Genomic DNA, 13,654 nt, shown 5'->3' with positions numbered 1-13,654 from the left:
CCAAGATGCAAATCGGAATTCTTTTGCTGCATGCCTGGGTTAGCCATTCCTGCCCACTTCCTGATTCCATACACTCAGTGACTTAACATGTACCACTCACCTTCTTTATAAAAGCTGTAATATAGATACTGCATCAAAAAATAAATCTACCTACAATTTTTAATAAGGTAAGTTTTCCTTCTTTTCCTTTGGTTCCAGGTCACTTTAGAAGTATCTATGTTACCATCACATGGTAACCTACCTCCCCTTTTGGTTGTCAAGGAAACCTTCCCGCTGTCATTCCCAGGGAGGGGGCCAGCTAAGGTATAGGGACATGAAAGCTACATTTGCAGGAGCAAGGCTTTTGCCCCACATCTCTCTCCAGCATCTATAAACCTCATTCTGTCACTCTGGGCTTTTTTTTCCTCTAAGAAACTAATACCCATAAAGTAGAACCTGAATCCAGAAATACTTGTTTTAGGATTATGTTCAGAGCAGCATGCGGCATTCCAGCGCGCAATGCTTACCCTGGAAAAGGAATGGAATTCTTGGCTGGTCCTGGCCATACATACAGCCTAGGAATGTGTGTTTTCATCGTAATTGTAAAGGAAGAAAAATTCTTGCATTTAAAAAATCCTTCCAGATGCCCAGATTACCTCATCTTTGCAAAGATATTACGGCCCCCATTAGTCCTGTGAAAGCATCTTTTTCTTTCCTGGTATATCCCTGCCTCCTATTCCATGCCTTTTCTTTTTCTCTTTTACATAGGAGGTGGCCCACAATGGAATGAGATTTCTCCACTTCATTCCCTGTTCTATCTTCCAGTAGAAGAGAAAATAGCTTTCCTGCCAGTTTAGATGGCTTTAAACAAACTGTTTTGTCCCTTGCTGAATTATCTTCAGAAATATTTATTACAAAAGTAGGCACTCCAGCCCCTTAAGAGCAATCACTCAAACCCTACTAACCCACGCCCTCATCAATAACAGCTCTTGTGAGGGAAATATTTGAATATTATCTGCTCATTTGTTGGAATTTGCTGAAGTGGTGGTTCTTTTCAAGTCTCCATAGTGAGGTATGTTAATTACTCTGGTAATGATGAAAGATTAAATTAAGGGACTAACGAACTTAGCATGAAAAACACCAGGGCAAGCTGGCAGCAGTGAGCAAAAGAGAGGGCTGCCCTGCCCTGCCTGTGGAGACCACACACTTCTTTCATGATTCATTCGGTGCTTATGGCTGTCCACATAGACACCACCACCCACCACAGACGGAAGTTAACTCCAGCCATTTACCTTCACCAAGAGGTATGGGCAGGAAAGAGGGCACAGAGGGAATAAAGAAGCTTTAAATGAATAAGAACTGGAAACAGAGTGAAGAAAAGCAACTAAGAGATTATTTTTCAAAGTATCATAATTTCATGTCTCTGTGGTAAAGACCCCATGTTACATCGCCACTAAATCTAGTGGAAACGTGTTTTAGAACACACTATACCTTTATAGCATGTGAATCATTTCAGAGAAGTTTTTCTTAATTAGCATGCATAATGACTACCTAAAATAGTGAGAATGACATTTATTTGCCATTTGGGCAATGTCCAATGAAGAGCATGGGGCTTAGGGTCTGAATTTCAACTTTGTCACTTACTAGATGTGTGACCTTAAGCCATTTAACCTCCTCTGAACATGCTTCCTCGTGAAAAAGTAAAAAACAAAATTGATAATATCTGCTTCCCTGAGTTGTTAAAAAGGTTAAACTGGCAACACATAAAAAGTACAGTGAAATCTATAAAATTCCATTAAAATTTTAGTTACAGTTAGTTTTACTACAAAATTAACATAGACTACTTAGCTACTTCCTAAGAAGTCACACACCTCTTTATACTCAACTTTGACAAACAGATTAAGGACATACAAAAGCCTGTGGGGACCTTTCTACCCTAGTGGATGCTGAATAAATATTTTTCAATTAACAAAGGGATTTCCCTCAAAGAAACTGAGCTGACACAAAGTACTTTCCATTCCTAAAAACGGGTATGGCTATATATAAGTTCAGTGTGGAAACCAACCTTAGGGAAAAGAGGAAGCCCTGTGATGCTTGTGACGGCCATTGTTTTTCTCCACTCAATTAGAGGAGCCACAAGCCCGGACTTGGGTGAGATCATGATACTGCTTCAACCACGTCTCGAGAAATGAAAAGGAAGAAACCACCTCTCTTACCTGCCAGGGGACAGGGGACCAGCTCTCCTTCCAGTCGCGCTTCAACATCTCCTCCACTACAAGTGTCCCCAGAAATCTTCCGGTAGCTGTCACCCCACCCCAAGAGCAAGAGGTCAGAAACATGGAAGAATAGCCACAAAGGCATCCCAGCTGGGAATACATTTACTACCCACGGCCAGTAGAGTCCATCCACTCATTTCCCTTTAGAACTAGAAAGAGGATGTTCGTAGTTCTGAGTCAGTTCTGCTTATAATTAGACTAGGCAGGCCCAGACAATTTAGGGCACTGTCCTGGCCAAGATTTTTAAATATATCTCTTGAATACATTCCTCTGAGGATGTTTCCCTGCTGAAGTTGATGACTTAAGATATTCCTAGAGTTTCAGGGATGCTTACAGACTTGCAATGTGGAGGTAGGAGAGTTTATAAATACCATAATTTATAATGTTGCCCAAACTACTTGCAGGCTGTTAACTTGGAATTCTAGAATTTAGAGTGTAGAACAATCCAGACGGTCCTCTATGCTCTCGCTCCATGTGCGGACCCCTAAGAACCTGACAGGGCAACCTCTGTGATACATACCCTCTCGTTCTCCTGTAAGTAGAACCCACAGGGCAAGGCACAGGAGGGGAGTATGACTTTCCAGAAAATTCCGGATCTGGAACACAAACCTCTAATGACAAATCTTCACTCATCTTGAAACCGAAGTCACTAAAAAGGCAATTGGGCTTTGTTAAGGCCACTGTTTTATACAGTTCAGCCATTCCTGTACCAATTCTGCTGACTTTACCTTACTACTTTTCACTTTTATTATTTAACATGTCCCTTTAAAGAATATTTACTTTTTATATAAAATACATCTTCAAAAGAAGATTTATATCAGAACCACAGTAGGAAAAACACAATCACATGCCATAAATAGACCAAAAAAAATAAAAATCATCATGCCAAATCAAAACAGTATTAAATTTTAGCCAGATCCAGTTCCCTACTCTAAGACTCTGGACCTGCCCTCTCTGTTAAAAGGGATTAGGCAAATGTTACAGTTACTAGCAACCAATGAGACCTTCTTTTTGACAGAATCTGAAGAAGTAAAAGAGAAATTTTAAAAGAATAACCTTTTTAAGAAATTATTTGGGGCTGGGCATGGTGGTTCACACCTGTAATCCCAACACTTTGGGAGGCCAAGGCAGACATATTGTTTAAGCCCAGGAGTTCAAGACCAACGTGGGCAACATGGTAAGACCCTGTCTCTACAAAAAAGAATAAAAAAAAATAGCCAGGTATGGTGCTGCACACCTGTGGTCCCAGCTACTTGGGAGGCTGAGGTGGGAGAATCATTTGAGCCCAGGAGGTCAAGGCTGCAGTGAGCCGTGATTGCGCCACTGCACTCCAGCCCGGGCAACAGAGCAAGCCCCTGTCTCAGAAAAAAAGAAAAAATTTGACTAGGGGTTCAATGTTATTTAAGAGTATATCCACATACTAGCTAAGTCATCCTGTACTTTGAGATACAGTAGTTAGGTTCATGAGACCTCCTGTGATCTGGAGTCACATCTGCCAAACCTTCCAGCTTGAAGGGCAGCATCCTGGAGTAGGAAGCAGGAGGCCTCAGTCGAAGACGATTCTAAAACGAGGTGACTGTACTATGAATGTTCTAAGGCCCTTCCAAACCTGTAAATTCTATAATTCAATGAATTACAGAATATATTCAAAGAATTATAGAACAGAACATATATTCCACGTTCATGTGCTCTACCAGAACACATTTATTTGCTCTATTCAATTCAACAAATATTTAGGTCCGGCATGGTAACTCACGCCTGTAATCCCAGCATTTTGGGAGGCTGAGGTGGGTGGCTCACTTGAGGTCAGGAGTTCTAGACCAGCCTGGGCAACATGGCAAAACCCCGTCTCTACTAAAAATACAAAAATCAGCTGGGCATGGTGGCACGCACCTGTAATCCCAGCTACTCTGGAAGCTGAGGCAAGAGAATGGCTTGAACTTGGGAGGCAGAGGTTGCAGTGAGCCAAGATTGCACCACTGCACTCCAGCCTGGGTGACAGAGTGAGACTCTGTCTCAGAAAAACAAAAAACAAAAAGAAAAACTCCAAATATTCATTAAACATTTCTGACACAAAAAGTATTAACAGATACACAGAGAGTGATTTGTGTGCATTATATCATAGTCCACATTTAATAGTTTGTAAGAATTGTTCAAAAGGCAGCAGTTTTGTCACTATCAAATGTGCCTCTTTCATTACCTCAGTTCGTTATTACTGAACAGCCACTTTAAATCTTTTTAGGAACCAGATAAAGCATTAGCTAATTACTTATTTGCCTCCAATAGCAAAGCACTCTTCCTGGGCAGCTTTCTTTGACCATAGGTCACGACCTAGTGGACTCTGAAAGTACTTGGGAGGCCCAAGACTAGATTCTTCCCCTCCCAAAAAAGTGCAAAAGATTGCAAAAGGCCCCATCATACATTTAAAAGTCAATGTTGTCTCCTAAAACTTGTGTTTTAATTATATGTGTGTATGTATCTACACATACATATGTAAGTACAGGGTCATAAGAGAAAATGTATTATTTACTAGGGGTTGCAGTCAAGAATGTGAAAGCTGTATGACTTGGCAATGTCGAGAAATATAAGAATATAAAAGAATCTACCATGGAAATCAGGAAACATGGGCCAATAGCTGGGCTTCCCAGTGTGGTCTAAAAGGACTATCAGAAATAACCTGGTGTTCAAACACAGTTGTCAACCAGTACCTGAACTAATGGACAGATACTATAAGCTTGCTCAGTCTCATCTCATTTCCTGACGTCCATCTTGGGACCATTTTCCTTCTCAGTGCCATAGTCCAATGCCATCAAACATCTCCAAGAGCCATATAGTTGGGCTGGCTGCCTTCCAGCAGCTACAGCAAGCAGAGAAACAATTGGGAGGGGTGGAGCAGGGAACAGCTGACATCCATATACCCCTTACCATTTCAGAGGGTCATCACCCCACGATCTCATTTGGCCTGCAACCCAACTCCACAAGGGGCAGAGCAGGTGGTTTTACTGGTCTACAATAAAAACACTCCCCATACAAGCAGGGTGAGCATACAGCAGGTTCCAGCAAGGCAGATGGGGTGGGCATGGTAGACCAGCAGGTCCCAGGCCAGTTTACCCAGGAGGGCACACCAAGCTCCATTTCTTTTCTTGTGTGTGTGATTTTTTTTTTTTTTTTTTTTTTTTTTTTTTTTTTTTTTTTGGTGAGGGTTGGGGAAATATAGGGCAAGAGAGAAAATTTTAATGTTATTTGTTTTTAAGCCTAAATGTCATGAAAAAAAAAAAACCCAAAGATTTGTTAGACTTTCTTACCTATTTTTTACTTAGTCTTAATTTTATTTTGAAGTACATATTGGGGATAGGAAGACGGGAGAGAGAGGGCACTATGATCTTTTCAGGGATTGGGACCTCTCCAGTCTCAAGCTGGTCTGGGGAGGACTACCTGGAGCCAACAAAGCTCTCAGATTAGATTAGACTATAATGCAAAAGTGTGTAAGAAAGAGCAGAAGGCAAACAGCATGGAACTGAAGTCACCAAGAACATCAGCCAGCTCTGTGCTTTTGCTGTTAAAGAGTCTGTGTCGTTACCTTGGGAGCACACACCTTTCTAAGGAAATGACTGTCTTCTCTGTTCTAAGCCTTGCTGCTCAAAGGGCGAATGTGCAGATAAGCAGCATCCACATCCCTTGGGAGCTTGATGGAAACGCAGAGCCCCAGAACTCCTGAGGCAGAATCTGCATGTGACCAAGGCAGAATCTGCAAGTGATTCATATGCACCTTAAAGTTTCAGAAGCACTGGTCGAGAACAGAAGTGGCCAAACCTGGTTGGCCATTTTTGTAAATAGAGATTTACTGGATCACAGCCACGTTCATTCCTCTAGAGCTGCTTTCATTCACCCATGGGCACTGCCATGGGCAAAGTGAGGAGTTGTAACACAGATCATAGAAACCATATGGCCTACAAAGTCTAAAACATTTACTATATGACCATGTTCCAACCTCTGGTCTAGAATACATCAGAGGTTTCTGGCTTTAGTCAAGACAAGTACAGCTGCCCAAAGCAAAATCTAGTTCCTCTGTGCCTCAGCAACCACTGAAATATGAGTTGTGTATTTATATTAAATACCCATGGCTCTCTTGGTGCTCCTGACTAAACTACAATGATTTCATGCTGAATTACAGACTACAGTGACTGTCCAGGAGCTCTGAGATCCTCTGTACTCTGCCACTAGAATCCTCTTCCTACAGCTAAGCTCTGTTCTCATCATCAGCTCTCCTCAAAAGCTCCTACAGCTAAGCTCTGTTCTGATCATCAACTCTCCTCAAAAGCCCCTGAAGGCCTCCTCGTAATTATAGAATAAGGTTCATCCCCTCTAAGGTCTCTCTCCCCTACTGTATTCTATCTTTTCAGCCTCATCTCCAATCGTCATCCCCATGTCATACACCCAACAAGGCATCCCAATTCAACTCCCAACCACACCCTGCTGCCTCTACACCTGCCTGTTGCAGACACATGGTCTCGAAACACTGCTGTCTGCAAATATTGATGCTCCCTGAGAGCCCAGCTCACACAGCACTTCTTCCAAAAATTTCCTCATTCTCCAACAGCAATCCACAGCCCTCTCCTTCCTTTCAATAGTCACAATTAAAGTACCAGTTCCTCCTCTGAGGCACTTGCTCTCTTCTATCTCCTGTGCCAATTAGCCATGCACAAATCACTTCTCCTACTTTTAGCATTCGCAGCAGTGCCTTGGATATTTTGCTTAAGGAATAACAAATGATGCAAACACACACACATATACACACACTAACATCCCTTCGTTTCAGATAAAGAAATAAATCCCCTCTAGAATAGGGTCCTAAGAAAAAGGATTAAAAACAATGAAACCTTCAGCATATTTTTGGGTTACCCTAATAGAAATAAATCCCAGAGCTATCTATTCCTGTAGAAATAGCTGCAGCTCTCCTAGACACCTCTACCGCATTACCTGGCTATAAGAACTAAAGAAAACTTACATGAAACATGCCTAGCACAGTTCCTGGCACATAAAAGATGCTTCACAAATACTTGTTTCCTTCTATTCCCTTCCTTTGCTCAGGGAAAGGGACCATGCCTAATCTCTTCCCGCAACACTGCTGAGTGAATAAAACACAACTCAGTCCCCAGCCATCAAAGAAGAACTGACCACTCATAGTCCTCCCGGGTGCAGGAGCAGTTGGACACGACCACCGGCCTGTCAAAGTCCTCTCCATTGAAGCATGTGGCATGGGGGGTCCTCCGTTTGAAAACAGTCTTGTGTCCCAGCAAACACTCATTCCCCCGCTCATCAGATGGTGACCACAGCTTGTAGTCATTCTCTGTGCAGGGAACTCCTAAAGAAAAAGGAACACAGCATGAAGCATTAGAGGCAGGCCCATGTAGGGTTTCCTGCTATGCCTCAAGGTGCCTGGCCTCAACCCCCACTTCCTGTCTATCTGTTGCCACCCCGCAACACAGACCCTCCAATCAGCTTGCTTTGAAGCTGGGCAGCCCTATGCCAATGAAAAGGATAACTGAAACGCTGGCATTTGCCTGGAAAAGTTGGAAAGAAGCAAGCCACCTTTAGGCACTATCCAAATTTCCGAAACATTACAGAAGAGTCAGCAGTGACCTTTAGAAACGAGTACTCAGAAGTGTTTCTCTCCTAGAGAACTAGGGAACAGCTGAATCCTTGATGAGCAATACCATTGGGGGTTAATGTTCCTGGCCTGCTTCCTCGGGCAGTGAGGGCACATCTGGTAGTGTGGCCTGAAGGCAATGGAGGGCTCACTGGCCCTACTTGAAGGTACAGGATCTCCATGGAAAGAGGCTGGAAAATGCTAAGATACTTTGCACCATCACTCCATCTGCCACGTTCATCGAAATGTCTAAGTAGGGTGCTTTCTACAAGCATTCCAAAGTATGCCTATGTCTATGTTGGCACTTTGTGTCTCTTATATATGTGTCTTCAGTCAGATTAGATACTACCCGAAGCTGATACACAATCTTTGACTCAATGCCATGCAAATCAGTAAACTTATTAAACTCCTACAGACTGTTAGGCTATCAGGCTTTCCAGTAGGTGCAATACAAATATGCACAGGGCAAGTTCTTATCTTTAAGGGCTTTATAATCTAGTCAATGGAAGGTGAAACACACCGAGTGACAGACACAAAGTTATGCATACACTTATGTTCTGGACATAGAGAAGAAGGGAGACGTCTTCTGGTTGGGATATCAGCCACAAATGTGTTGGATCCTGAGATATGAAAAGGATTTCGAGCAGGGGAGGCTGAATGGGTGGAGATGAGAAGAAACAGGGCACTCCGGGCAGCTAGAATCAGGTTAGCCAAGGCTGAGAGGTAGGAAAGGGTAAGATAACATGGGGAAGCAGGGAGAGGATGCTGAAGAGTTTCACTTCTCCCTGCATACTTATGCATCCTGTATCTAGATTAGCAGATCACAACTAGATCCTAGATAGCTTTGAGAGGACCCTGCATCGCTTGGCACACTGACTTACAGACAGTCAGGCACACTCACTGAATACGTCCAATTGGCACTGCTGATTTGGAAATATGTTTTTCATTCATGCATTTATCTACATATTCAGCAGACATATATTTAAACTTCTTATGTGCCAGGAACTGCATGAGGAAACTAAGATACAAAGAATAACATCCAGTCTTACTAAGAAGAATTGAGCAGGCCTTCAATTACCTCCCTATGCTTTTTGCTAACTCTTATGGGCCCATCTCCCCCAATGAATGTCAGGCTTTTCTGAGTACACAGTATCTAAGCTGGTGCTTTGCACATAACAGGAAGTCCACGCATATCCATGTGAAAAGGTCCAAGGAGGCAGCAGCTTACCCAAGGCATCCGTGGCATTGACCTGGAGGATCAGCCAGCTGTGGACATTCTCTTTGTTCGAGCCAAAGATGGTGAAGACAGTGCTCTTCTCCCCGGGTTCTGTGAGGAGGCCATACACAAACACTGGCTTCTCAGAGAAGATGAATGTTTTCCAGGTCTCCCCTTCATTGGTACTGTATCTGCCCAAATGCAAGTAAGAGAATCCTTGCAGTGAAAGTCTCTAAGGCAAAGGCTTGGTTTCCATATAACATTCACCAGGAACAGGAACCAGGGCTCCTTGGAGAAATGGCTGATCCTGGGCTAAGGCAGGGAAAGTTTAAGGAAATGCTCAGAAATAAATGCAGTCATCTCAAAAGAACACAGGAACCAGCCTGATGGGGCTCCAACTGGCCGAATTTAGGAGAATTCAAACATAAAAAAGAAAAATGATGGTAACAGATTACGCATTGAATGAAAATAGGACATGTGTCTCTAATGATACTAAAAGACAGAGGAGCAAAAGAGAAATTTTTTTCTTTTTTTTTTTTCTTTTTTTTGAGATGGAGTCTCACTCTGTCCCCAGGCTGGAGTGCAGTGGCGTGATCTCGGCTCACTACAAGCTCTGCCTCCTGGGTTCACGCCATTCTCCTGCCTCAGCCTCCCGAGTAGCTGGGACTACAGGTGCCCACCACCACACCCAGCTAATTTTTTTTTTTTTTTTGTATTTGTATTTGTATTTGTAGTAAAGACGGGGTTTCACCATGTTAGCCAGGATGATCTCGACCTCCCGACCTCGTGATCCGCCTGCCTCGGCCTCCCAAAGTGCTGGGATTACAGTCATAAGCCACCGCGCCTGGCCCCCAATTTTTTTCTTATATTAGAATGGCACTTAATAAGGGTTGGACACAACAATATATATATTATATTATAATTATAATATAATATAATATAATTACAGAAAAATTATCCCCACTGCAATAACTAAATCACACAAGGATCATCACTGGATGCTAAAACCATTCGGTGAAAGTGTTGGGGCCAGGATGCTCAGATGATCTGAACAGACAAATCATTCACTACAAATGGGGAAATAAAATTTTACAAAACATAATCTTACAATGAATGATCAGAGAGTCACAATCTTAACTAAACATCATCAACAGCAGGACAACTTGATATTAGGTGCCTCCTGAATAAAGCATTGAGAATAACACATCCTTTGTGTACTATTCTATACAATTGGACAAATCCAAAATGTGGGATATTCTACACGATAACTGCTCCAGATTCTTCAAAAAAAATCAAGGCCACAAAAACCAAATAAATAAAGAAAAAAGGCAGATAATGTGTTATAGATTTTAGAAGACTAAAGGAGTATAAAAGCCAAATGCAATGACTAAACAAATTTGCAATGTGTAAATCCAATCCAGGGTTTAGTTCAGGACTGGCTAAATCCCAGATTGAAGGGGGAAAGTGGCCATAAATAATTTGAGACAACTGAGAAAATATAGTCTATAAGTCATACCGAGTTCATGTTAATTTTCTTAGGTGTGAGAATGGCATTGTGATTATATAGGAAAATGCCCTTATTTATTGGAGATACACATTTAAGTAGCTGTGAGAGAGCATGATGTCTGCAACTTTCTTTAAAATGATTCAGCTAAAAAATAATGGATGGATACACAGGATAGATAAATAGACCAATGATAGAAGTAGAGCAAACCGGCAAATGCTAACAATTTGTGACTCTAGGTGAAGGTTTCATGGGTGTTCGTTATACGGTTTTTCCAACTTTTCCGTGGTCTTAGAAATTAAAAAGTAAAAAGTTGAAGGAAAGTATATACTGAGGAAAGTCTCCAAGACAGACTATAACAGAACCAGGAAGCCAGCCCTTGAAAAACTAAGCAGCATTTGAGTAACTGCACTGATTTTACATTATCTTTGGTGTCGAAGAAGGAGAAGAGGGACGGAGAGGGAGGCAAGGAAGAAAATCTGCCCAACACTTGTTTTATCACCCAGTGAGCTGGTGAGACGCTTGACATGAGAAATCACTCAATTCAAGCCACTCAATCACAGGGCTTCTGGGTCCTTCTTAAATCCAAATTATATGCAAAACTTCTTCTTTCACCTTTCTCATGTTTTTGAGATTTTAGTTTTACATCTTTGGGATTCTAATCCTTGACATAAACCTTTTCATGACATCACTCCATCCAAACACTTCATCTCATATTGAGATTATTAAAATCGATTTGGCTAGGCGTGGTGGCACATGCCTGTAATCCCAGCACTTTGGGAGGCCAAGGCAGAAAGATCTTTTGAGGCCAGGAGTTTGAGACCAGCCTGAGAAACATAATGAGAACCCCATCTCTACAGAAAATTTTTTTTAAAAATTAGTCATGTGTGGTGGTGCCCCCTGTGGTCCCAGCTACTTCTCTGGAGGCTGAGGTGTGAGGATTGCTTGAGTCCAAGAGTGTGAGGCTGCAGTGTGCCATGAGTGCACCACTGCAGTCCCACCTGGATGACAGAGCGAGACCCTGCCTTAAAAAAAAAAAAAAAAGAAAGATACTGCTACAAAAAGGCTAGGGGTTAAACCAACTGGTAGGGTTACAAGGCAGAATAATAGATGTCAATGGGAGACTAAGTAATCTCCCCCTACAAATCTCTCACAAGGGGAGAAATCTCACCTGGCAGATATGCTTTTGGTTTAAGAAAATTTTGAAACAGATATTTGGATAAATTAACTCATTCAGTCTCCTTCTTGTAACCAGTGTGATAAGCTAAAGGTTTATATTACTTTTAAAGCAAACTGAACCAACAGAGTCAACCTATTATCCAGACATGATGGTAGCCATCTGCCCACTCAGTGGTAATGCTAAAGTCCATCTATGTATATACATTGCCAAGTTAATTCTCTTTAAGAGCTCCTCGAACCCAACATAACCTCAGGAAATGAATCACCCCATTTCTTGAGAGTTCCCAGAGGACTCTGACAATAACTCATTAATGAAATAACAAGCAGGTACATGACCAAGCATAGCTTGTATCTGAAAATACACTGCTCATTTAGAAAATGGTGCTCTTCAGAATTTTGGGGAAAAGGCTCTTGTCTTATCAACAGCAGCAGTTAAGAGAACACGCATTTTGGACTGAATTCTGACCCCCAAAGGAGAACTTGTATTGGTAAAAGTAAGTGACAAGAACCTTGTGAAGAAACAAAGTCATCTTTGCATTCCTTTTTTTTTTTTTTTTTTTTTTTTTGTATTTTTAGTAGAGATGGGATTTCACCTTGTTGGCCAGGCTGGTCTCAAACTCCTGACATCAAATGATCCACCCACCTCAGCCTCCCAGAGTGCTGGGATTACAGGCGTGAGCCACCACGTCTGGCCCATCTTTGCATTCTTAAGTTATGAAAGAGGATATAGGGCACTAGCCTTTAGGAATGAAGAAATCAAACTGTTCAGATAAAAATATAGACATAATCCCAGGGCCAAAAACTCTCAAGAAGATGGGAAGGTCAGATAATATAATGATAAAACATAATATAACCACAGATACTCTAAAAGGAATAAGTGTGGTAGATACCCAACTTAGGACTCTAGCAGGCAGCTATCCAGAAAAGTTCCTGATGAGTTCAGGTTTCTAAAGAACACATTCAAGATGGGAAAAAAGGTCATATAACCAAGAGCAACAAATTCAGTTACTGCTAGCTAATTCTAGCTGTAATTCTCATAGCCAGTAGTCTGTTGGAATAGTAGCAAGATAAGTTCAAAATGAATCAAGGTTTATGTTTCAAATTACCAAAATAATTGGCAGACTGGTGGGTCAATGGATTGGTTATCTGGCAAGTTCTATAAAGAATTAGAAAGGAATAGGATCATTGCTGTGATGGCCAATAGAATAAATAATAGCAGACATAATCATATGTATCAATTTAAAAAAACAGAGCACTTGATACACATTCGTCCATTCGTTCATTCATTCATTCATTTATGAAAACCATCACCCAGTTCTTCCTATCTTTACTAGAACTTTGAATTGAAAATACTTTATGTTTTCTGGCTGATTGGAAAGCTGAGAACAAAAGAAATAAAGACTTCGTTAGTAAAAAAAAGAAAAAAATCTTTGAATAACAACATAGTAGTAAAGCTGGGTCTAAAAAAAAACAGAAAAAAAATTTCTATTTTGCTTTTATCTTTATCAAGAAAAATAATCTTCAAATTGGACAAGAAAAAACATTTAAGTTAAAGGAAAATGAGTACAAAATAAATTCTAAGGAACTGAAAGACTTAAAGATAGGATGATTATAGCATCCTTTTCAATAATCTCTAGAAGAATTATGAAGAACAAAGATCTCAAAAACTAGAATGGGAAAATACTTTTATTTCCTTAATGAAGAAAAGGTGGTTTCAAGAATGGATTATGAAACAGTTTATCTGAGAGCACTCAGACGAAAAGGAGGTCAAGGCTAAGAACCCAAATGGTTTCACACACAAGTCACAACAGACTAACTCCATTTCCTTTCCTCGTGGTAATTCTTGATTT

General features: G+C 41.2%; 1 protein-coding gene across 5 annotated transcripts in view; it reads right to left on the bottom strand.

Annotated features, from left to right (window-relative positions):
• The window catches only part of SORL1 (sortilin related receptor 1), a 185,445-nt gene that overhangs the window by 80,138 nt on the left and 91,653 nt on the right, over window positions 1-13,654 (bottom strand). For all 5 annotated transcript variants that reach the window (XM_063784581.1, XM_016922169.4, XM_016922170.4 and 2 more), the window contains 4 exons: window positions 9,134-9,312; window positions 7,434-7,620; window positions 2,776-2,904; window positions 2,196-2,281 (listed from right to left, as the gene is read on the bottom strand). In XM_063784581.1, the coding sequence (XP_063640651.1) occupies window positions 2,196-2,281; window positions 2,776-2,904; window positions 7,434-7,620; window positions 9,134-9,312 (581 nt within the window). The remainder of the gene's footprint in view (window positions 1-2,195; window positions 2,282-2,775; window positions 2,905-7,433; window positions 7,621-9,133; window positions 9,313-13,654) is intronic.

This window comes from Pan troglodytes, chromosome 9, assembly GCF_028858775.2.
Source record: "Pan troglodytes isolate AG18354 chromosome 9, NHGRI_mPanTro3-v2.0_pri, whole genome shotgun sequence".
Lineage (NCBI taxonomy): Eukaryota > Metazoa > Chordata > Mammalia > Primates > Hominidae > Pan > Pan troglodytes.
The sequence above is the reverse complement of the archived record's forward strand: the minus strand, read 5'-3'. Positions and strand labels throughout refer to the sequence as shown.